The sequence below is a fragment of the Globicephala melas genome, chromosome 10 (genome assembly GCF_963455315.2).
Source record: "Globicephala melas chromosome 10, mGloMel1.2, whole genome shotgun sequence".
NCBI classification, from domain to species: Eukaryota; Metazoa; Chordata; class Mammalia; order Artiodactyla; family Delphinidae; genus Globicephala; species Globicephala melas.
Genome location: NC_083323.1, coordinates 73,375,121 through 73,396,769, shown reverse-complemented (window position 1 = coordinate 73,396,769; position 21,649 = coordinate 73,375,121). Strand labels below are relative to the sequence as shown.

At 45.0% G+C, this 21,649-nt stretch overlaps 1 protein-coding gene across 1 annotated transcript in view; it reads right to left on the bottom strand.

Moving 5' to 3' along the window:
* The window catches only part of LOC115850272 (uncharacterized), a 49,147-nt gene extending 37,871 nt beyond the window's left edge, over positions 1 to 11,276 (bottom strand). The window contains exons 1-4 of the mRNA XM_070046457.1: positions 11,172 to 11,276; positions 7,714 to 7,946; positions 7,443 to 7,608; positions 797 to 887 (exon numbers count right to left, since the gene is read on the bottom strand). Coding sequence (XP_069902558.1) covers positions 797 to 887; positions 7,443 to 7,608; positions 7,714 to 7,946; positions 11,172 to 11,276 — 595 coding nt within the window. The remainder of the gene's footprint in view (positions 1 to 796; positions 888 to 7,442; positions 7,609 to 7,713; positions 7,947 to 11,171) is intronic.
* Positions 11,277 to 21,649: the final 10,373 nt, after the last annotated feature.

The window sequence follows — 21,649 nt, the reverse complement described above, 5'->3', positions numbered from 1 at the left end:
TTCTGAGGGCTGAATATTTCACTTAGCTCTCTGAGTGCAGGAGAAAATTCTCTCTCCTTGACCCAACTTGGCATCAATATCCAACTCCCCTTCTCAAAATGGGTTGCTTCAATGAGCAGCAATGAATGCCGGGTCGTGGACCAGTCACCTTGATGACTAAGAGTCAGACACTAGGGAAAGAAAATGCTCTGTGACAAACCTACCCTTGTAGGTTTGTCACAAGACAGAAATGGGGGGACAGGGCAGAAGATAATGGAATAAGGCATAGGAAAAATAGCACCTGGCATCGTGATAGTAATAATAATAATAGTAGTAGTAGTAGTAATAGTAATAATAATAGACTTTACTATGCTCTAGGCATTGTATTAAGTGCTTGGTGTAAGTGACTTCATTTTAACATTGAAAACAAGTCTATGGGGATGAAATATTATTAACATCATTTTATAGGCAGGAGTATTGAGGTTCAGGTAATCAGGTAAATTGCCCAAGCTCATACGGTTAGCAAGTGGAAAGCAGAGATTTGAACCAGCACCTACACTCCTAACCATTATGCTATAACCATTATGCTGAAGACATAAGAATTCCAATGGTCTTTCCCCATAACCCACTCCTGCACTCCAGACTTAAATAGTCCAAGATCAAGAGAGAGCAAGCTTGGAGTTGCCACTCTTCAGTGAGTGTCAATCATTTCAAAACAGTGTATTTGCTAACAAGACGCAGGTCCTGTGATAATCTTCTCAACCAGGTATCAAGAAACAGGAAGCAAAGATTCAAGTAACAGTACGTTCCTACTTACGAGGAAGGTGGGACAGCATAGTTGACACTGGGCTTAACTGTTCTGGAAAACGTGGTCCCAGTAGGCATACACGCTGGTACATTTTCCCCACCTACCAAATACAAAAGAAGTATTTCATTTCCATGTTGCTCTTCAAAGTTCCACCTCATTCGTGCCTGTCATTCATCCTCTGGCCTCTTCCTGTCTCCATTTCTGTACAGAAAGGTGCTGAGTCTCTGCTCTCGGATACGAAAAGGGTGTGTTAGGAGAGGGAGCCATGGTACCTCAATGTCTTTTTTTTTTTTCATCTTAATTCTATTATGCCAACTCCACTGAACTTAATTAGAGTGAATACAGAATTACACAATTACCCTCTGTTCTATTCTTCAGATGTTATATTTTGATAACATTTACGAGATGCTGCTCTCCCCTTGAACACCAGATGAACACTAGAAATGGATGTGTGTTGACATAAACTCTGTTATAATTACAATTAAAGTATAGCTTACATAATGATAGTGTTAACATAAAATTATAGATGTGTAGAGACAACGTGGTCATGCATTTTTTAGTATAAGTACATGCTTAGACCAATATCTGTTAGCGGAAGAGAATTTTGGTTAAGCCACAAAGGCTGTTTAAGGACTTGCAGATAGCTAAGGGGAACTCAAAGACCAGTAAGATAATATTTCCCCTGCCATGTTTTCGATTGCAAAGTGAAGGGAAGATGTGAAAGTAAGTACCCCTATGGAAATTACAAGACAAGTACATTTTTTTCCTTGAATACCTGGGTAAATGCTTAAATTCTAATGTATATCAGTGATGCAAACTTTCAACTGAGTTTGATAAATCATAAAATAATAATTATACATATATGTATATAAAACTGCATGGAACTAGACAGTTCAGAATTACTTCTAATTAAAGAGGTACCCTATGACAACTAACTTAAACCTTACAAAATATGGTTCCAAGTACCCTATCAGAGTGAAAAGTAGGAGACTGAAAGGTTTATTGTAAATGTTTGTAGTCATGGTGTCTTAACTAAAACTACTGTGTCACAAATACTACTAAAATAATTGTGACATTTTATTCACTTTTACTGCAAACAACAAAACAAACTATAGGTATTTTTTCATTTCAGGTAATTATTTTAGCTAACAGTTATTAAATGTTTTGAGAAGACAGAGTGCTAATTGCATTACTTCATTTTATCTTTAAAATAGCGCTTCCATGTAATTATTCTTAATATCTCCATTGTATTAAAGTGTATCTCTAGTTTAGACCTTTCTTCAGAACTGCAGACTTGTGTATCCAACTGTGTACTCAGCATCTCTACTTGGACGTCACGAAAACATCTCAAATCTTATACCTCCAAAACTGGTCTTTAATCCCCCAAACATTTTCCATCTTAGGTGACAGTAACCACACCTTTCCAGTTCCCCAGACCCTAAATCTCGAATTCACCCTTGACCCCCTCTTCCTTTCCATTCTTGCATTCAATCTACCACGAAATGCTGTCACAACCTTCCCAATGTGCCACTTCTGAGAATTACCAGCCGCTAGCAGCCTGGTGCAGGCCACCAACATAGACCCCGAGGATCCGGTAGTCGCCTCCCGAGATTCTCCCTGACTCCACTCTCTCCCCACATCCTCAAGGCCACAGATAGAGTTGTGCTTTTCAAACAAGAGACAGTTCATGCCACACCTCGGCTAAAATCCTGCCCCTGGCTGCCTACATTTAGAGTAAAAGACACAATGCATGTGATGGCCTCCCAGGACTTACCCAATCCATCCCATCACATATCCGACCTCCAGCCCTCCTGCTGTCTCTTCCTCCCCACTGACTAAGTCAGCCAGGGTGGCCTCCTTGATATTCCTCCAAGCTGCCCGGCATATTTCTGCCTTAGAGTTTTGGCAGAAAACTCTGGCAGAGATGGAGGATTCTGGTTATTCTTGCTCCCAGGGAGTGGTCTCCCCATCATACATTCTGACAACTCCCTCACTTCAAGTCTTTGCTCAAATGTCAACTTATAAAATCCACCCTGACTACCCTATTTAAAATCAGAACCTACCTGTACACTCCTCCAGCACTCCCAACCCAAGCCTCTTCAGTGAGCTTCACATCCTTTTCCTTATCCCGTAGCGTCCATCAACTTGTGACAAAGCATAGAATTTATTTATAACATCCGTTTCCACACGAGAGTGTAAGGAGGGAGAAAGCGTGCAAGAAGGAGCAAGCAGGCAAAGGCTCTTGTCTGATTTATTCATTGATACGTCCAAGCATAGAGAACAGGAAGATCCTTGATAAATAGTCCTGAAAAAGATACAGATGAGGAAACTAGTAGTAAAGCTCAGAAAGTTTAAGTAACTTCCTCAAGGTTCTAGAGCTAGAAGAGGGTCACAGTAGAATTCACACTTGGGGATGTCTAACTTCAAATCTCTTAGCCTCTCTGCTATCTTTTTTTTCTTCTTTGCGGTACGCGGGCCTCTCACTATTGCAGCCTCTCCCGTTGCGGAGCACAGGCTCCGGATGCGCAGGCTCAGCAGCCATGGCTCACAGGCCCAGCCGCTCCGCAGCATGTGGGATCTTCCCGGATCGGGTCACGAACTCTCAACCACTGCGCCACCAGGGAAGCCCCTCTCTGCTATCTTAAGTCCATGCAATTCAGGATTTGTTTTAATCAGGGCCATGGAAATTCTCACTCCACTGAATAGGATCACCAAAGTGTTCTCTGTCTAGATTTATATATATATTTTCCATTTAAACAAAGGAAACAGAAGAGGGCAATTCATCATGGGTTATTGCGGTAGTTTTACAGCAATTTTAGCAATAATGACATTTAAGTAATAGTGATATTTAATGATAGCATAATAATAATAAAATAATAGCTCTTAAATGTATTGAAGACGAATCGCATGCTAAACTCGGTGCTAAAATATTTCCATGTATATTTTGTGCAAAATCCTTATGAATATTCTATCAGATGAGCTTTATGTGTAACTCCACCAGGCATACTTCTCTTATTCCGCTTTCAAAGATAAGGAAATTGATGAGAAGTGTGGTAACCATTTAATCAAGATGAGACTGGTAATAAGTTGTGAGTATGAATTTAAATTCAGGTCTAACTCCAGAATTTGATTCTCAATCCATACATGAAAATTCTGATAATTCCTTTGATAAGGGTATGGTCTATGTTCTCTCCTGGAAAACATCCCCCATTATGTCTGCCTGTGCTCATACCTTCAGAACACAGTCAAGTTTGAAACATGATAAAAATGTTTAAATAGTGTGCTTTAATAAATGGAAATATCTTCATCTAAACAATAACACAAAAAGGCAGGCTGAGCCCTTTGAAGTGGCTTCGTTGCTATCTTCCATCCAGAACAAGAGAAGGAATCAACAGCTGCAGAGTAAAGAAAGCATGAAACCCAGAGATGGAGGATTCTGTAAATGACCAATTACAAGGCTATTAAGCCACACTTTCATAGCAAGAGGCAAAATATTCCATTAAACTGAAAATTCTTCTACCCCTCACTCCAAGGCCCACACAAACATTAATGTTGCATTTATTAGGATGTATTTCCTGTGCTCTATCAACTTGACTTTCAGCAACTGTATTAATACAGTCCTTTCGCTTTGCACATATATCTGAATGATGGATTCCATTACTGGAGTTTTGTAGAAAGAGTGGAGTGAATGAAGTAAAGTTTGGGAAGAGCCATCATAATCCATAATGATGGGCACTGAATCAGGACAAGAAGAAACCTCTCTTCTCATTTATTTGAATGAAAATTCTACTATATATTTATTGCCTCTGTACAGGGCCATCTGTTGAATAGTGGAAAACAAGCATCTTTCATTTGGAGGTAGGATTTGTGTGCTCAAGTTTCTATGGGCCTGCAGAATTAATCTTGTTTGAGAAATGAAATAAAATGTAATTTCTTACTGTAAGTAGATGTGGTTAAGCAACTGGCAACTTTGATGTCTTTAAATCACTGCAGTTTCAGGGTAGGCAAATCTATAATTATTTCAAGCACTTCTTTATTGGTGCAACAATTGAGCAGTGTACATAGTGGTCAACAACCTGGGCATTGTCAGACGACTCCAAGTTTGAATCTAGACTTTGCCACTCACCAGCTATGTGACTTTCAGCTACGTGAATCACTTTCTTCAGCTTTACAGTGTGGATTATTATATGCCCTTTGCAGAACTACTGTAAGAACTAAATGTATATGGGCACAGTGGCTCATAGTAAGGGCTCAAATTAGTACTGTGGTCACTACTAGTAGCATTGAAAAGAAATTAGAACTTCTATTCTCATAAAGTGGGATATGTGTCCCTTTTCATTGTAATTTCATATCATTTTACTTTTGACCTTATAATTTAATAGCTCGATCCAAGAAACATTTAGCAGTAAATATAATTGAAAGAAGATTACCTGTCAAACATGAAATACTGTAGCATCAAGTGTGCTGGCACAATACTCTTCTCAGATAATTAACCTGTAAAAATATGTTATTGTCTTCTTTTTAATTAAGCACATTGAACATATATATTTACTGTGCCAATTGGCGAAAGGTCCATTAATTAATCAGTCTAACTATATGCTGCATAAACGTCTTCTAAACATAATCGTATATGTATTTTATTTGTTGGGAAAATGTGTTTGAGATTGTTCTTTTCTGCCTATTTAAAGTAAAAGAGGGTGAGAAGTAGAGTTAGGCTTAATGTACTTTGTACTCCATTATGCCATGAAAATGCTTCTGTGCCCTGGAGACAACAACAAAAGATTTGCTTTAATGACAAGAATCAAGTATGTTCTAAAGCTTCCAGGTAGGAGGCATATAGGTTGCAGTTTGTATCAGAAGTCTTTGCTCTCTCTCTCAACTGCGTCTAGATGGGAAAGATGTGGTCACAAATGCTTCAAGGTGACATAGTAAATGTTGGAAAAGAGGGGGGTAGGAGGCAGAGTTTTGAATATCTCAAACCTGAGCTAGAAGGATTTTATTTAAAGAAAATAGCGGATATTATTTTTCACTTAAGGAATGCCACTCAGCAAACCTGACATTAATGTAGGAAATTAGCTCTTTTAGCTACGATGCTTTCAAATGCACATGGCTGAAAACAAATTCAAAATAGTCAAAGGAAATTTAAAAACAAAAACCAAACAACGACAACAACCTCAACAAACAAGTACTAGAAATTCAGGGATGCAGCCATATTCAGATACAGTTGGATCTGGAAGTTCCAGAGTATCAGCAGGGTTCCAGCTCTCTCTCCATCGCTCAGCCCTGCTTACCTCTGCAAGACTTTATTTTACAGAAAGTCTCTTCTTGTGCTGGATGGTAACTGGGAGTCCCAGAGTCATATCTCCCCAGCTTAGAAATTCCAGAGAGAAAAGACAATTCTTCCATGTTTCTCTGAGAGAAAAGTCCTGGGGAGGAGTCTGATAGACTTAGCCGAGGTCAGATGCCTACCCATGAGCCAATCACCTGCTTTACTGGAGTTCAGTCCCTGGGCGACTCATCCCCGGGGCCCGTGAGGAGGCAGGATGGCATTATCTGGCAGTTCTCCAAGAAAAGCCTGCTGTTTTTGTAAGATGAAAGGGGAGAGGACATGGATAATGAAACCTGTATCTGCTTCTGTAAAATCCACAGAATCTTACTCCCTGCCCTGTGTCGATGACCATGCAGTAAGCTGACCCAGGAGGTCATTTTTCCCACAACAGTCTTTATATCTATGACTAAGGAACACACTGGTAAAAGAATATGGGAGAAAGTCTGAGTATGACAAGTCAGCTAAACTGATATTAACTAAAAAAGCTGTGTGAAAATATCCTTAAAAAGTTGCCCCCAACTCACTCAAAGTCCAAAGTTGGAGCTGGAAATACAATGTCATGGAGTTTGGATAAGAACAGGTTTTCTCCAAGCTGAACTATGACACAGAGATTAGAGGCTTCTAGAAACTATACTTTTTCAAAGAAAAAACATCACATGAGAAAAATGAGGCCTAGAAAAATTAAATGACTTAAAGTAACATAGCTAATTAATGGCAGGACTGAGACTAGAGTATACTTTGTGTAATTGGCTATGGTCTTTTTTGTTTGCTTTTGTTATCACTTCAAAACGAGACAAACTTAAAGAAAGGAAACACAACCAAGGCTCAGTGGTTGGAAAAGAGATGGATGTGAACGCCCACTTGTTTCTTACGTATAAAGTTACCCCTCGCAGTGTTTTGGAGGAGAAAACGCTGGCTCTTCCCAACGTTGGTTACATACACAAAGATTCCAAAGACAAGACAAGTGCTTTGCAAACAAAGTAACTAGAACCAGCTCAGGCTTCCCCGCGCCGGGTCCTACGTTCCACGGTCAGAACCACCAACTGTATCCCCCCCGGGTAACAAAGTGATTCAGAAAAGCTAGCGTCTTCAGAGAAGGGAGAAAACTTAGCCGGGAAGAGAGTCAGGAGAAAACTTGCTCAGCTTCTTGCTGGGGTCTGAAACGATCCCAACAGAGTCCTTAAACCCCTCAGGTTTCCCCAATCAAGCACCCTCGCCTCCAACCTGGGCCACCCCAGATCTGACTATCAGAGGAAAGAAGTCTGCGGACGCACGGAGAGCTGACCACCCCACGAGAAGGACCTACGCGCGGCCGCACCCACTCACCCGCCGCTCCCCGGGAGACTGGAGACCAGCGCGGGGTCCAGGTCCTGGGCGTGGCAGACTCGTCCCCCTCCGGGCCCAGCTCCAGCTCACCTCGGCGCGGCCCGCCTGGGCGCCGCCATCTTGACCGGAAAGGGGGCCTCGCGCCGGAGGCCCCTGAGCGGGCGCCCTGAGCGGAGCCGGAGCGCCGGGGAACCCCAGGTCGGCGCCCTACGTCCCCCGCGCGCTCGCGCCCCGTCCACGAGGGACGAGAGTCCCGCACGCAGCGCCCTACCCAGGCTTCCGCGGAACCGACGCCCCGCGCAGCCCACACCACGGCTCAGGCGGCGCCGAGGGCGGCCCGGGCGGAAGAGCGGGCGCGGGGCACGCGCTCGGTAACCGGGCAACGCGGAGCAACCCGGCGTCTCCGGCGAACCCCAGCCCTCCACCACGAGGAAGCACGGACCGCCGCACCCGCCGCCCAGCCCGCGCCGCCCCTCGGTCGTTCCGACCGCCGCTGCCCGCTGGCTATGGTCTTTTAAATCCATGATACAACGTCTGTATGTAACAAATCTGTTAAACCCTAAATGTTTATGATATTCAAGTAATCCATTATCTGAATTATTCTTGAAGATAAAACATCCAAAGACTTCTTAATTGTATGGGTATACATACATAAAATACACGTGGAGGTAACTTCAAATATAGTATGTGCCTGTCTCTAATTCCTTCCCTCTCCGCTCTTGTAAAAAAATGCCCCTTTAAAAATTGCCCACTCACCATCTGTTAGGTAAATTTGCTGAAACACAGTAAATGTGGAGACAGAAATTGTTATAGAGACTATTCCAAATGGCACCGACACCTGTATTTATGAAATTTTTAAAAGAGTAAGTTAGAGTTGATTTAAAAAAAAAAAATCCCACTATAGTAACACCACATCATCCTAGGTGCCCAGTTCTATCCAATTACATAAGATGGAGAAAGAGAGAGAGAGAGAGAGAAACAGAGAGAGAGAGGAGAAAGAGAAAGAAGAAAGGAAGAAAACCAAGTACTTATGTATAAAATGTTGCTCCCAAAGTTTGAGATTATACTCAAGCATCAATGAACAGAAGGAAAACACTTACAAATTTACAAATGTATTTCATTTATGGTATGAGGGACACAGGTTTAGATTTGCAACACGCTCCCACAAGGGTCAAATTGACCGCTTTTTTCTATCTAGTTGCTCTTGAGAGAACAAAACAATTGAAACAGATGCCATTCAATTCCAAGTCTATAGCTTAGACCATGTCACTGCACATGAAATATTGTTCATTCAGAGTCAGCACATAGCAAGAGTAATTTATACTCTCAGAGTGTTTGCTCTCAAGTCAATAGCAGAGAAGCCTTGACTAAAAACGTTCCCATTAATTTCCATTGTAATATATCTTACTTATAGCCCATGAAACAGTGGTCAGGGGAGATTTATTCTTTGGACACCATATTATATAATCTCTCCACTTTAAGCCATCCCCCACTCGGCGATTATTTTTTAAATATGTTACTCGTAGTCAATATTAATTTACATTTAATCTTTCTTAGCATTAGGAGAGTATTATTTTGTACAGGCTCAGAAACAAATCTCCCGAAATTCCTCCCTGATGCTCCCTTCAGGCTGAAAATGCATTGCAGGGTGGCTGCAGTGACTTACTTCTAGTTGGCAGAGCCCTGGCCACACACTAATTTCATTAGCCTCAAACTCCTGGATTTGAAAGATCCACTGAATATGATTCCTGTCCTCTGACATGTCACTTACTAACCAATTCAGTGTGCATACAGAGGAGAGAAAGGACTTGCTCAGCTCTGGCCCACCGGCAGGCAGATGAGAATTCCCAGTCAGAGACACTGTTTACATCTGAGTGGTCATTCTTGCCCGGGTCCTCATTTTCAGGAAGGAACTTCAATCCAGGCTTTGCTGGCAGCTGCAGCATTTGTTACATCCATTACTAGCTCCTTGTTCCTTCTTGCCCCCCAGTGCTTAGCATCCCCCATTTCAGTCACTAAGTCTTCCTTCCCCCAGCCTAGAAGCTTACCTCACCATAAATTTTTATCTCAAATGATAGGTTTGGCACATTCCCCACAGCAACCCACAGGGACTGGGGAAAAGAAAACTCAGATCTCTGGAGAGCTAAGAATTCAACCATTTAGAGGAGTTTCTTTTATACAGGACAGTCTTCATTGAGCTGAACCCTGCAATCCCAGAGAAGATTCACCTACCCGTTCTTTTCTTCTTTCCCTAAAGTGACTGTGTCTTTGAACAATGGGTCTGTGTTCCACTATTCTCTCTATTCATTTTGCAGGTTTACAGAGGCTGGGAAACTGGGGACTGGACTTACATGCCAGGAGCTTCTAAGATCACACGCAAAAATAAGGCTACGGGAAGAGATTGTTGGAATCTATCTCTGTATATTTGAACATGGGCAGTGGTTAACCAGGATGCTCACACCAAGCTTATATCCAGCTTGCAGCACAAGCTACAAGTTGGTGCATTCCCTCCTACTACCAGCCTCTTCTCAATAAATGCAGGTGAAAACTGGGGGCTCTTTTCCCTCAGCTGTTCAATCCAACATGAATAGCTGCAATTTGCAAATTAGAGGAAAATGACAGTGTTTTCTCTGAATGGTTTTGGTCCCAACCCACACTGCTAATGTTGGCATTCAGTTCCTTTCCTTCCCAGCCCAGGGAACGGGGGAACTAAGCATAAGGCAAGCGTTCTCTTTTCTTGCAAGTGCCTCAGATCCACACACCAGAGAAGGAATCAGCTCCCCCTGGAATCTTTTTCAGCAAACACAATCCTTCAGCCTAGTCGGCAAGCTCTCTCTTGACTTTAAGATTTCACTCTTTTTTCGACAGGCAGGCCCATCTGCAGTACTGCCCAAGCTCCAAGTGAAGGCACCAAAATAATTTTAAAAATGTCAAACAGCAAATGTGCCTTCAACCCCCAGAGCTCCAGTAAAACTACTGTGAGTTGCCCCTGTGGTTCTCAGGTGACCTCTGGCCTCATCCTCCCTGCAGCGCTGCCTCCTCAGGTTCTCTAGTTTAAGCTCAGAGGTAAAGGAAGTGCTTCTGGGTTTTGCTTACAACAACCCAGGCTCTTCCTGAAAGCATTACCTCAAAGTGAAGGCTGCCCAGAAGCACTTTTGGCCTTGCAAACATCTAGAGATCTCCATGGTGGCATACTCAAGAGGTGCTAGAGATGCTCAGAGGCTCAGAGGGGCCATACCAGGCTGCAGCTTTAGACAGGCACCCCTCCTTCTGGCACAAACACAAGCTTCATACTCCTGGGTGCTGATGTAGTGACAGCTTGAATCACAAGGAGTCCCCTCCAGAAACCCAACATGCTTCAGGAAAGGCACTTGAGAGGGAGCCAACTTTTTAGCTACGGGGAGCATAAGGGTCAGCCAGAACATCTGGAGAAGGGACTAACTGAGCTTGGGTCCTACCAGGCAGGGAGAGAGCTATGCATTAGGAAAGGATCACTTCAAGACAGAGATGAACAAAAAACTTGGATATAGGGGTAGAGAAGGAAAAGAGAGGCAGAAATTGAAAGGGAGAACGTAAAAACAGAGAGACAAAAAAAAAAAAAAAAAAACAGCAGGGAGAAAGAGACACAAGGAGAGAGACACACAGGAAGAAAGACAGAGAAACAAGAGAATCCATAGTCACGCAGACCCTGAAACTCAATTTCTTCATCCAGAAGCCATCCATCTATACCCAGGGCGGCACAGGAGCCGTGGGGCCGAGGCTGCGGGAGCAGGCGGTGAGAGAGCACTGCAGCACCGCCCACGGCTCAGCGGGCCCGATCCGCCGTCCTCGCATCTTCCGCCGTTGCCCGCCTGCACCCGGAGCTAGAGGACCGCCCGGCCTTGCTCAGCGCACCCTACTGCCTCCCTCCAGGCGCCTTCTTGTCTGGCTCTGAGAATCGTCCTCAAAACCCAGGACTGGGGTTGGGGGCTGCGTTAGGGAGGTCGTGGGAAAGGATGGGCACAGGGTGGGTGCAGAGAAAGCGATTGTGCTTCGCAGTTAGCAGGAGTAGAAAGCTGATCGCCCGGCTCCTGCCAGTGGCCAGATCGCAAAGGCAGTTTAGACGGTGCAAACAACTGCCCAGAGCAAATCACCTGGGGGCACGTCTGCGGGTGGCTTCTCCCCGCTTGAGGACAGTCCCCACGCCTTCCGCCCCATGCCCTCGCAGAGACAGGTTACAGGTCGGGAAATCCAACCCGAGCGAAATGGGCAATTCACGTCCAAATGTAGGTGAAGACCTAGCCTTCGGTTTAAGAACTGCCTCCCTAAGCTCTTCTCGAAATTTTCCAAGGCAGCTGCAGCTTGTCGGGCGGCTTGGGGCAGGGAAGCTGGGGAGTTGAGAAATGCCTAGTTTCTAGGCGTCTTCTCATCTTTCCTATTCCTTGCGCCTAGGTGGCTCTCACAGGAGCCCGGCACTTTTACAAGCCTGTTTTGGAACCATATTTCACTCGAATGCAAACCCATTTAAATCATCGCCTTGTTTTTCGGAGACTGTTTCTTCTAAATGGGGCCATAAATCCAGAATGTCAAGCCGGATGGAGTGGAGCGCGGACAGGGGAGAGATGGAAGGGAAATGAATCAAGCAGGGAAAGTACCTCCTCGGGTGAGGTGGGAGGGATTCGGCAGGATCTCCAGGGTGGAAATGAGCGAAGGCTGACCAGACCCCGCACCCCTGGAGTCCAAGCCAGCCTTCAGGATAAAGAGCGCGGGGAGCTACGGCGCGCTCTGCCCCGGAGGGAGCGCCCCCCTACCTGGAAAAGCCTCAGGATGTTGGCTACCATGCTGGAGACCGAACTCCCCGAAGCCCCAATCACTCCAACTACTTTCTCGGGCTTGACGAAAACCGGAGGCTCGCCGTTGGTGCAGCGCACTTCGGAGGTGTCCTTCTGGATGAGCGCCTGGACGAAAGTGAGCGACTGTTCGAGCGCATAAGTGTCCCTGGAACGAGTGTCCAGGATCCGCGCTCCCAGCGTCACGTTGGGCAGCAGGTTGGGATCGCTGTTGATCTGGTCCAGGGCGTAGAGCATCGCTTCCAGCCTGTGGATCCCGTTCTCCCTCTTGATGTCGCCGCAGGGCACTCCGCTGGGACCCTTCGCGTGCACCGGGAACAGCCCCCCGAGGGTGACGTCCCCCTCGATCCGAATGGAGTGCGGGGCGTACATCTCCTGGCCGCGCGCCGCCGCCGCCGCCAGCGCGCACAGAAGCACCTCCAGCACGCAGCAGGGAAACTTCATCAAAGTCAGGGCGCGGAGCAGCTTCCCCAGCTGGACCGTGCTGCTCCCGCGGCTGCGGCGGTGGCGGCGGCACTGGAGGGGACGGTGGCGGGCCCGCGGGAGTCCTGGCCCCTTGGGGTGAGCTCCTCCGGTGAAGCCCAGGGTCTCCTGCGGGCGAGGAGGGTAGGGGCGCCCGGGGAAGGGCAGCCGGCGAGGGTGGGGGGTCCCGCGGCGCCTGCCAGCTTGGGGCGCCGTGCGCTCTCGGGTTCCCCGGCCAGCGCGCCGCGCTCGAGCTCGCGCTCGGTGGCTTGCAGCTCGAGCTCTCCAACAGCCCAGCACTGGGGAGAGAGCGAGGATGGCTATCGCTTTAAATGCGCGTTCGGCTCCCTCTCCTCCTCCGCCCACTCCCTCCCACCCTCGCTCGCTCTCAGGCTCTCCCCACCCTTCCCAGCGCCCACCCTCCCCACGGTTTTGCAACATCACGCAGGGAGGGGCTGCGTGCTGAGGTAAGGGGGGAGGGAATGGGTGGGCGGCTGTGGGGCGGGGGGAGTACCTCCGATTGGGAGTTTCGAGGTCCCCAGGGAATCTGGGGATTGCAGGTCGCAGGCGAAGGCTGAGCTCCTGCTTCGGTCTCACTGTAGAAGCCGCTCGCTCGCCCGCCTGCACCCACACGCACATTCTAGGCACAGGGTGGCATCAGCTCCGGACAGGGCGGTTCTAGCTGGGGCTGACTGCTTCCAACCCTGAGGTCCGGAGCCGGGGCTGTCAGCGCCGGGAGAATGCGAGGTAGTCGAAGGTGATGCCGCCAAGCATGAAGGGTAGTAGGGAGCCCCCAGTCTCTACTGCTAATTCGTCTGTGCCAGTTTTTCCTAAGAAAAACACACATACACACAGGAGCCTGATTTATGACCTAAAGAACCTTTACGCAGAGACTTCTCCGGGGCCAGGCACTGGGCTAGCCTGTAGGGAAAGACGCCAACAAGAAATGCTGGGAATGGAAATGCATCTTTGGTCTTCAGGGGTTACTGTGGCCGGAGCCGGATGAAGTAACCCTGGTCTCCAGTAAATCTGTGGCGGATTCGCTCCTTTTCTTCCTTTCATCGCAAGAGATGGAACAACTGAGAACTCTGCAGAGCGCACTTTCTTCTCTGGCGCTGACAGGTGTAAGGCTCCCTCCTACCCATTTCCAGAGATGCTTTTGGGCTGATGTCAGGTTTCCTCGGGCAGGAAATAGCAAGAAAGAGGTGACAGTAGGAGGAGCAGACAGAAATCTCCCCATCGATCCAGTGATCCAGTGATCCATTCTTTTTTTTTTTTTTTCTGGCTGAAGATTTGGGGGGTTTGGGGAGTGGAATCAGGATGCCAGAGCAGGTAGTAGTGCAGTTAGGAAGCTGTTTTTCAAAGGTGTCCCATCCTGCAGGTCCAGCCCAAACTTGGCCCAGCAACAAGTGGCCCTAGTTCCTACACAAGGAAGGGCAATGTATCTGCCCTTGGTGCCCACGTGTACTGCTTATGGTGGTCTCTACTCTTGCTGAGCCTTTCCGTTGGAGGGCAGCGAAACTGTCTTATACAGAATTGAGGGCGCAGAGAAAACCAAAACAAGACTATACTTTCTGTTGTAATGTTAGTGTACTAAAGAAAAATGTCCTTGCACATAAACAAAACAACACACACACACACACACCTAAAAAGTCAGAAGTTGGGAAGTTGGTTGTCTCTTCCACCAACCACCTGTATGACCTTGGCACTTCTGTTCCTGTGCCTGAGTTTTACTTTGCCCATCTGTAAAATGATGAAATTGAATTGAATGTTTTACAGGTTAACTTTTAACTTTCAAATCCTCTGTTGAAATAGGCCATGCACCTTTGGCCATGGTGTTGTTTTTAGACCAATATCCTTTGTTGCTTTATGTGTAGGGCACCCGTTTTTTGATACCCAAACAACACTTCAAACATTTCCTGGTACAGAGGATATTTTTTTTCTTGTTGACCACCCATTTATCGTCCTTCTAGGGAGAGTCCAGTCCATCATTTTCTTTTCAGACATGCCCCTCCTCCAGGTTTCAATACTTAAGGTTTGAGGAGGAAAAAAAACCTTCTGGCTACAGTGTTCAAGGAAGGGAATAGAGGCTAACAAGAGCTATGCAGGGCTAATCCCTGGAGTTCTGCTGGAGTAACGAGGGTGATGACATAGGGTTACCACTGTCCAATAGACAATCCGTGCCGGAGTTAAAAGAAAAAGGAGCCTCCTTCCTCTAAATGCTTTATGTATATCTTTTGGACAATGTTACACTATTTGATTTTGTAAAAACAGACCATTTTACTGCCATCTTCAAGAAAAGTGATGTAAAAGCTATGCGAAGCTACCCCTGTATACAATGTGATCATCCATCACTCATAGATGTGATGCCCTGCTATATAAGTGCACACCTTGTGCGACCTTATGCTGTGATGCGCCCGCCCCTTCCAGCCAGCCCTGGAGCTGCGAGCGTATAAGCCCGCAGCTGTGCCAGAAGCTCCCACATAAACAGGGAAATATTTGAATCCCATAATGAGAGATACCAGAGAGGAGAAAAGGCAGAGAGAAGAAGGGGTGGGGAAGAGAGAAAGGGACCTGGTTAAAACATGTGAACTCCTGGATCCACATGTGCCTGAAAGATTGCCTCTTTTTTTTCAATTATATAGTATTTTATTTCTGTTGTTTGAAGTCAAAATATCCTCTTGTAACTCACCTATTCTGCTATTCAATACATTGGATCAAAAAGGCTGGAACAAGTGAAATAGATATCCTGTTAAGGCAGCATTAGCTAATTTGGAAAGGGGGAAAGAAGCAAAGCAATAGAAAGGCATCCTTGGGAACACAAATACTGTGATCCTAGTATTTAGGCATCAGTACCTCAGGCTATATTTGATAGAGACTGTATCCTTATTTAGTTTTTAATTTAAGGCTATTTAGTAGGCACTTGGTGCCAAAAAATATATTTGAAGAGCTGTGTTACAAGTAATAACACTTGATTTTTTACCTGCCCATGTGAGGATCTATGTTCTCCTCTTCCATTTCCAGGTCACAGCTTGCAACTGCTCAACAAATAGTTCTTGGCTGACTGTTGAATGTTGCCTTGTTCTGTGTTCTCTCTTTGCTCTACTCATTCTCCCCAAACATCTGGCAGCAATCATTATCTTCTTTTTGTTGCAGTCATCTGTGTGCATGTTTTATTTCCCTTGCTAAGCTGGAAGATCCTTGAGGGTAAGGGGCTAGGTATTATAAGGGGCTAGGTATTATTTTATCTTTTTACCTCGGACAACGTTCAGAATGGTGTTTTGTACCTAAGAAGCACTCATGTGTTGAATGAATCAGAATTGGTTAGCCATTCCCCACTGTCTTTATCTCACAATAACAGAAACATAAAGTGGGCAGAGCAGAAACGACGGCAAATAAATTGTCCTCTCAGTCACAGAATGCAGTTTCTAGAACTTAAAGAATAATTAGTAGATTTTGAAATAATTTTGTTTTACAAAAATTTCATAAGATTGAAATACTCTAACCTTAAAGCTCTCGATCAACTCTAAAGGAGGGCTTTAATTGGCTCTTCCTGAGTCAAGTGTTTATTCCTGGGCCGATAACTGGGGCCATTGTCATAATAGAAAGTGTGATTTGTTACCAGAGAAAGAGGAAAGTGACGCTGGGCTTGCAAGATATTTATATCTTCAGCCAGAGTGCATAGGATCTGGAACTTAATTGGTGACGCAGTTTTGTTTGAGATTATATGAATGAAAAATCTTTGTGTAAGGGTGATTAATCTAAAACTTGGCCAGTCATCGTCCTAGTGTCATATTAAATTTCAGGAGAATCTAGTTTTAGGCACAAAGATCATAAATATAAAATGTGTTCCCAGGCTTGGTTCTGTGTAGTCAGTAATCTATACTCACCCAGTCATTAATAAAAATGAAAGTTAAGGACTCAGTCCTAACTTATATGCTTAGCATTGTATTTTGCTAACAATCTCAGTTTTATTTTCTTTGTTCTCCCCTGCCCGTCATCTTCTGCAGAAAATAATGTCTCCACTTTCAATTCCCTGTCTATTTAAATCCGATTTGTAATTTATGAAGTTGTCCTCCTTAAGGGCTGCTGCTTCTGCCACAGTAATGTACTCTGGCCATTATTATACTCTTCCATCTTTCATGTAGGTCTCCATCCATAGGTTTTGTTTTCATAGCTTTTTTTTTTTTGGCGGTACGCGGGCCTCTCACTGTTGTGGCCTCTCCCGACGCGGAGCACAGGCTCCGGACGCGCAGGCTCAGTGGCCATGGCTCACGGGCCCAGCCGCTCCGCGGCATGTGGCATCTTCCCGGACTGGGGCACGATCCCGTGTCCCCTGCATCGGCAGGGGGACTTTCAACCACTGCGCCACCAGGGAAGCACTATACTTATGATTTTATATTTGCTTATTTACTTTTGTCTCCCCCCTCAGCTCAAGAGAGACTATATTCATCTGTGTTAATCACTGCTGTATTTCCTGAACATGCCTATAAATCATACTGAAGAATGGTGCCTGAAATTTGGTAAGGGATCAATCAATTTTCTTCGCTGGATGAAGAAATGTGTTCATAAATTAATGAACAGATCTTCGGGGCTTCTGACTTGAGGACTAATGGGAAGAGGATGGCAAATGTTTGGGACAGGGTACTGCAAGAAGTAGTATTTGGAGTACTCTGATAGCTATCCTAACAGATAAGATTGTGTTCATTTAAGTAGTTTTAATGAGAGAGCTGGGAACTAGGGACACACAGCATTAAGGTTTTTATAATGCATTCTGTAGAGTTCTTTTTAAGTCTGTACAAATATCATTGAAAATATATGCATACATATACACCTCTGTTACTTTACTTAGTGCTTTACAAGAGCCCCTCAAGGAAGGGGTAGTAGCAACTCTCAGTATCCTTCCTTTATCATGAGCTTAATTTATTCAAAGTTACATCATAATTTATTTGTAACTGTGAAACTAGACTTAGTTATTGAATAGACCGTCCCTAGAAACGTATGACATTAATAAAACCAACAAAAATTTGTTCAGTTTCCAATGACAGACACACTACAGACTCAATTATGGGCCATCCAGTTTAATGAAGGGAAGAAGTGATTTAACAAATATAGAGCAAACAGAATATGAAGTTTTATCCTCCATTAATATTAGTAACGGATAGTGTGGGCTCCAACGCCTTCAAGATAGCTTGAGACCATCATCTCTGTGTCATGGGCAGGGGGATGTTCAGCCAGGATGTCTTTCACTGTCACTGAGAAAAATTTCCATAATATATAATGATACCTACTGAAACTGATATGGGGCATTCGGGTAATAAGGAATCCGTTAGCATATTTTTCCGGAAGCCTTGACTACAAAATGAAGACAGTAGATTTGGACACTTTCAGCCATGAAGAAGTTGTTTGGATATTCATCTTTATGCCTAATGAAATAAGCTTATTTCATCTCTGCAGCTTCCCATATACCATTTTCCCACCTCTGTTTTATGTTTGGAAAGACTTTTAGAAATTGAAAGTCAAGTTAAAAAGTGAGTGACAACTTAAATGATATATGGAATATTTTGCTGACTTACAAGAGCATGCAGAATTAAATATGACCCAGTTCAAATGTTTATTTTAACGTGTATGTTGAGGTGGAGTTTTCAAGGTGCCAGAAAATGAGAATTCACCTTCCAGTGTGTGTTACCAGCTCTGTTCATTGCACAGAATCATCTTCATAAAACATACTGTTTTCTATGTACCTGGTATATATCTCAATTAGTTTGAAGAATTTCTCAGATACCTCTTAATATGTAATGCTCCAATTCCAATCTTGCCATGTCCTGTACCAGTGACACAGCACACAGGAGTTTTATTTCTCTTTATTTCTCTGGGTTGTTCAGAACCCAATGAAAGAACAATGGAATGGGATCAAAGAGATCAGGGTTCTTGTCCCAGATTTACCATAAAATAATTGTGTCCTCTTGGGAAAATTATAGTCATTCTAGGTCCCTTTTCTTTACTTTGACAGAGCTGCACTAGATGACCCCAAGTAATATAGCACTCTTTCGGTAGTAGCTTAGATGTTATTGGTATTCTGAAACAAATGAAGACAATGACACATGGAGCTGTGCAACATCTCTGTAACTCTGTTGTCTTAGAGTTGCCTCCATTTTACAGATGATAAGATGACTGTGCATAGAAGTAGATGTTTGGAACCAGCAGTTCCAAAGTAAGTGGAGGTAAACCGCAAATTTCCTTCCTTCCTGAAGCTCACTTAGCCAAAACATAGGCTTCTGAATATTAAGCTGTAAAGCATATTATCAGTACATTTTAAAAGAAGCTATTCTTCTAGGATTTCCAATTAATAGCAGGAGGTTTTGAAATTCTTAAAAGATCATCTAATTTTGTGAGATTTACAGCTCTATTTTCCTGTCAAGCAAGTTGTATTAGTGCCAGACAGTCATCTGAGCTTCTGGATGCTTCTCTGAACCTCTTGAAGTTTTCTTCTTCCTATCTGAAATGCATGCCAGATAAGCCTTTTTCTAGAGCGTATGTACAGACTTGTGTATTTTCATATAGGAAAGCGATGCAGTGAGTCAAGTCGTGGGTTAAGCCCTCATTCTCAGAGTGGTATTGAGCTCCTGGTGAAATATAATCATCATTTCCTCAGAATCGAAAAGCAGTTATCTCAGGTGTATAACCCCATTAACTATTTATACATTTACGTATGATACATGTATTTATTGTACCTACGAGGTGTGTTCTCTTTGGGAAGTACAAAGCTCTTAGAGACATAGGTTGTTCATTTTTTTTGTTTTCCCACAAATACTGTGACCCTTTGAGCAGGAAGGTCTATATTTTACTAACATCTAGAACCAGCAGTTAACACGGTGTCTAAGATGTAGTCAATAATTATGAAATAGATAAATGAACACATTTTTATGTAAGGGCCAGGACATGGACAAATAGAAATTTTTCATTTTCAGTCACAAAGCAACAACAGACATAAAAATGATACCGACAACAAGTGCTACGGTCATTCAAAGAAGGCATAGAATAGATAGAAGGATCTCCTCTATGGCACAGGGAACTATACTCAATATTTTGTAATAACATCTGTATGGGGCACCTGCTCCACACCAGGCCCTATGACAGGTGCTTACATACTTTCCCTCTCCCCCATCCTATGGGGAAAGTACCTCTGCTATAGATTTAACATTTGCCTCCCCCAAAATTCATACGTTGAAATCCTAACCCCCAAAGTGATGGTATCAGGAGGTGTGGCATTTGGGAGGTGATAAGGTCATGAGGGTAGAGCCCTCATGAACAAAATTAGTGCCCTCATAAAGGAGACCCCGCAGAGGTCCCTCGACCTTTCTGCCTTGGGAGGTTACAGAGAAAACACGCCAACTGTGACCCAGGAAGAGGATACTCACCGGACTGTGAATTTGCTCGCACCCTGATCTTAGACTGCCAACCTCCAGAACTATGAGAAATAAATTTCTGTTGTTCATAAGCTACCCAGGCTCTGGTATTTTGTTATAGCAGCCCAGATGGATTACGATAACCTCTGTTCTTAGGTTTCAGACCCAGAACCTCAACTTTGTAGAGGTTACGAGGACCCTAAAGCCACTCAAGCAGGCAGAGGCAGATTTGAAATTTAAATCTCCAATTCCACATGTAAGTCTATCAGACCCTGTCTCCAGACATGATGTCATAAACAAGAGCTAATGCAACAAAGAGTTTACATGGAGCAAAACAATTAGCAAACAAAGTAAGAATATAGTAGACCGACTGTTTTTGTCACCCAATAGCCATTCACCACTCTTCCAGTTGAACAGAAGCCATGCTCCGTGGGCACATTCAGCCCTGCTGTTTTCACTTCCCAGATTTGAGGGGTAGGAAATTATTATCCCTCCTGGCCATCAGCACCCTGACCTCTACCACCCACCGGGCCAGCTTCAAGAACAGCTGGATCCACCTGTTCAAATGAAACAGGTCTGCTCTCTGTGGTGTTGGCTTCTAGTTCAAGCAGCTCTCCCCACATGATAGCAAAGGTGGCTCCCAGCAGTTGCAAGCATGAATCCTACCAGCCTAGCAGTCCCAACAGATACCTTTTAAGTATTTTTTCCCCAAAGCTCCAGTTAAAAGTCCTAGGCTGATTCCAATTTGAACTGCTCTGGACAAACATTTTCTTTAGAACCAAGAAGGCTGCCAGACAAAATACAGGATGCCCGCCTCGTTAAAGCCGAACTTCAGATAAACAGTAATTTTTTTAGTAGAAGTATGTTGCATGCAATGTTGAAGACACCCTAAAAAGTCGTGGTTTTCATCTGCGGTTCAGCTTTAACTGGGCGCCCCGTGTGGGCTTTGCCGGCTGTGGTGGGCGCCGAGCGGGGTCGGCGGGGACGGTGGGGGACTGTGGCCCGAGCCGGGTTGCACACCCAGCCCACAGCGTGCAGGGAGAGAGGGGCAGCCTCGTCTCCGCTGCAGGAGCTGAGACGGGGAGAAGGGGAGCGCCCCAAAAGGAAACCAGCTGCCCCTCCCAGGAGAGAGGAGATGGCTGTTCAGCAGCCAGAAACAGCAGAGGAGCCCGAGCACAGAAGCGGCGGCCTCTGAGGACGAGGCGCACATATTTCTGGTGGGCGAGGGGCACGCGGGCCGGTCCGTGGGAAAGAGGGGAGCCCGCACCGGCCCCTCCGCCTCCCGAGCCTGTGCGTTTCCCTAAAAGAGCAGCAGCTGTGCAAACTGACGGTTCACAGTTGTGATAAATCGCCTTAGGAAAGCACTTCGATTAAAGTCACATCTAACTAGAACGCAAGAAGTCATCCCTGAACAAATCAATTGCGAGAGGGGCAGCTCTGGGCGCGCACCCACCCCGCTGCTGTTTTGCTTTCCCCGCAGGACGAGGGCCGCTCACCGGGTCGCGGG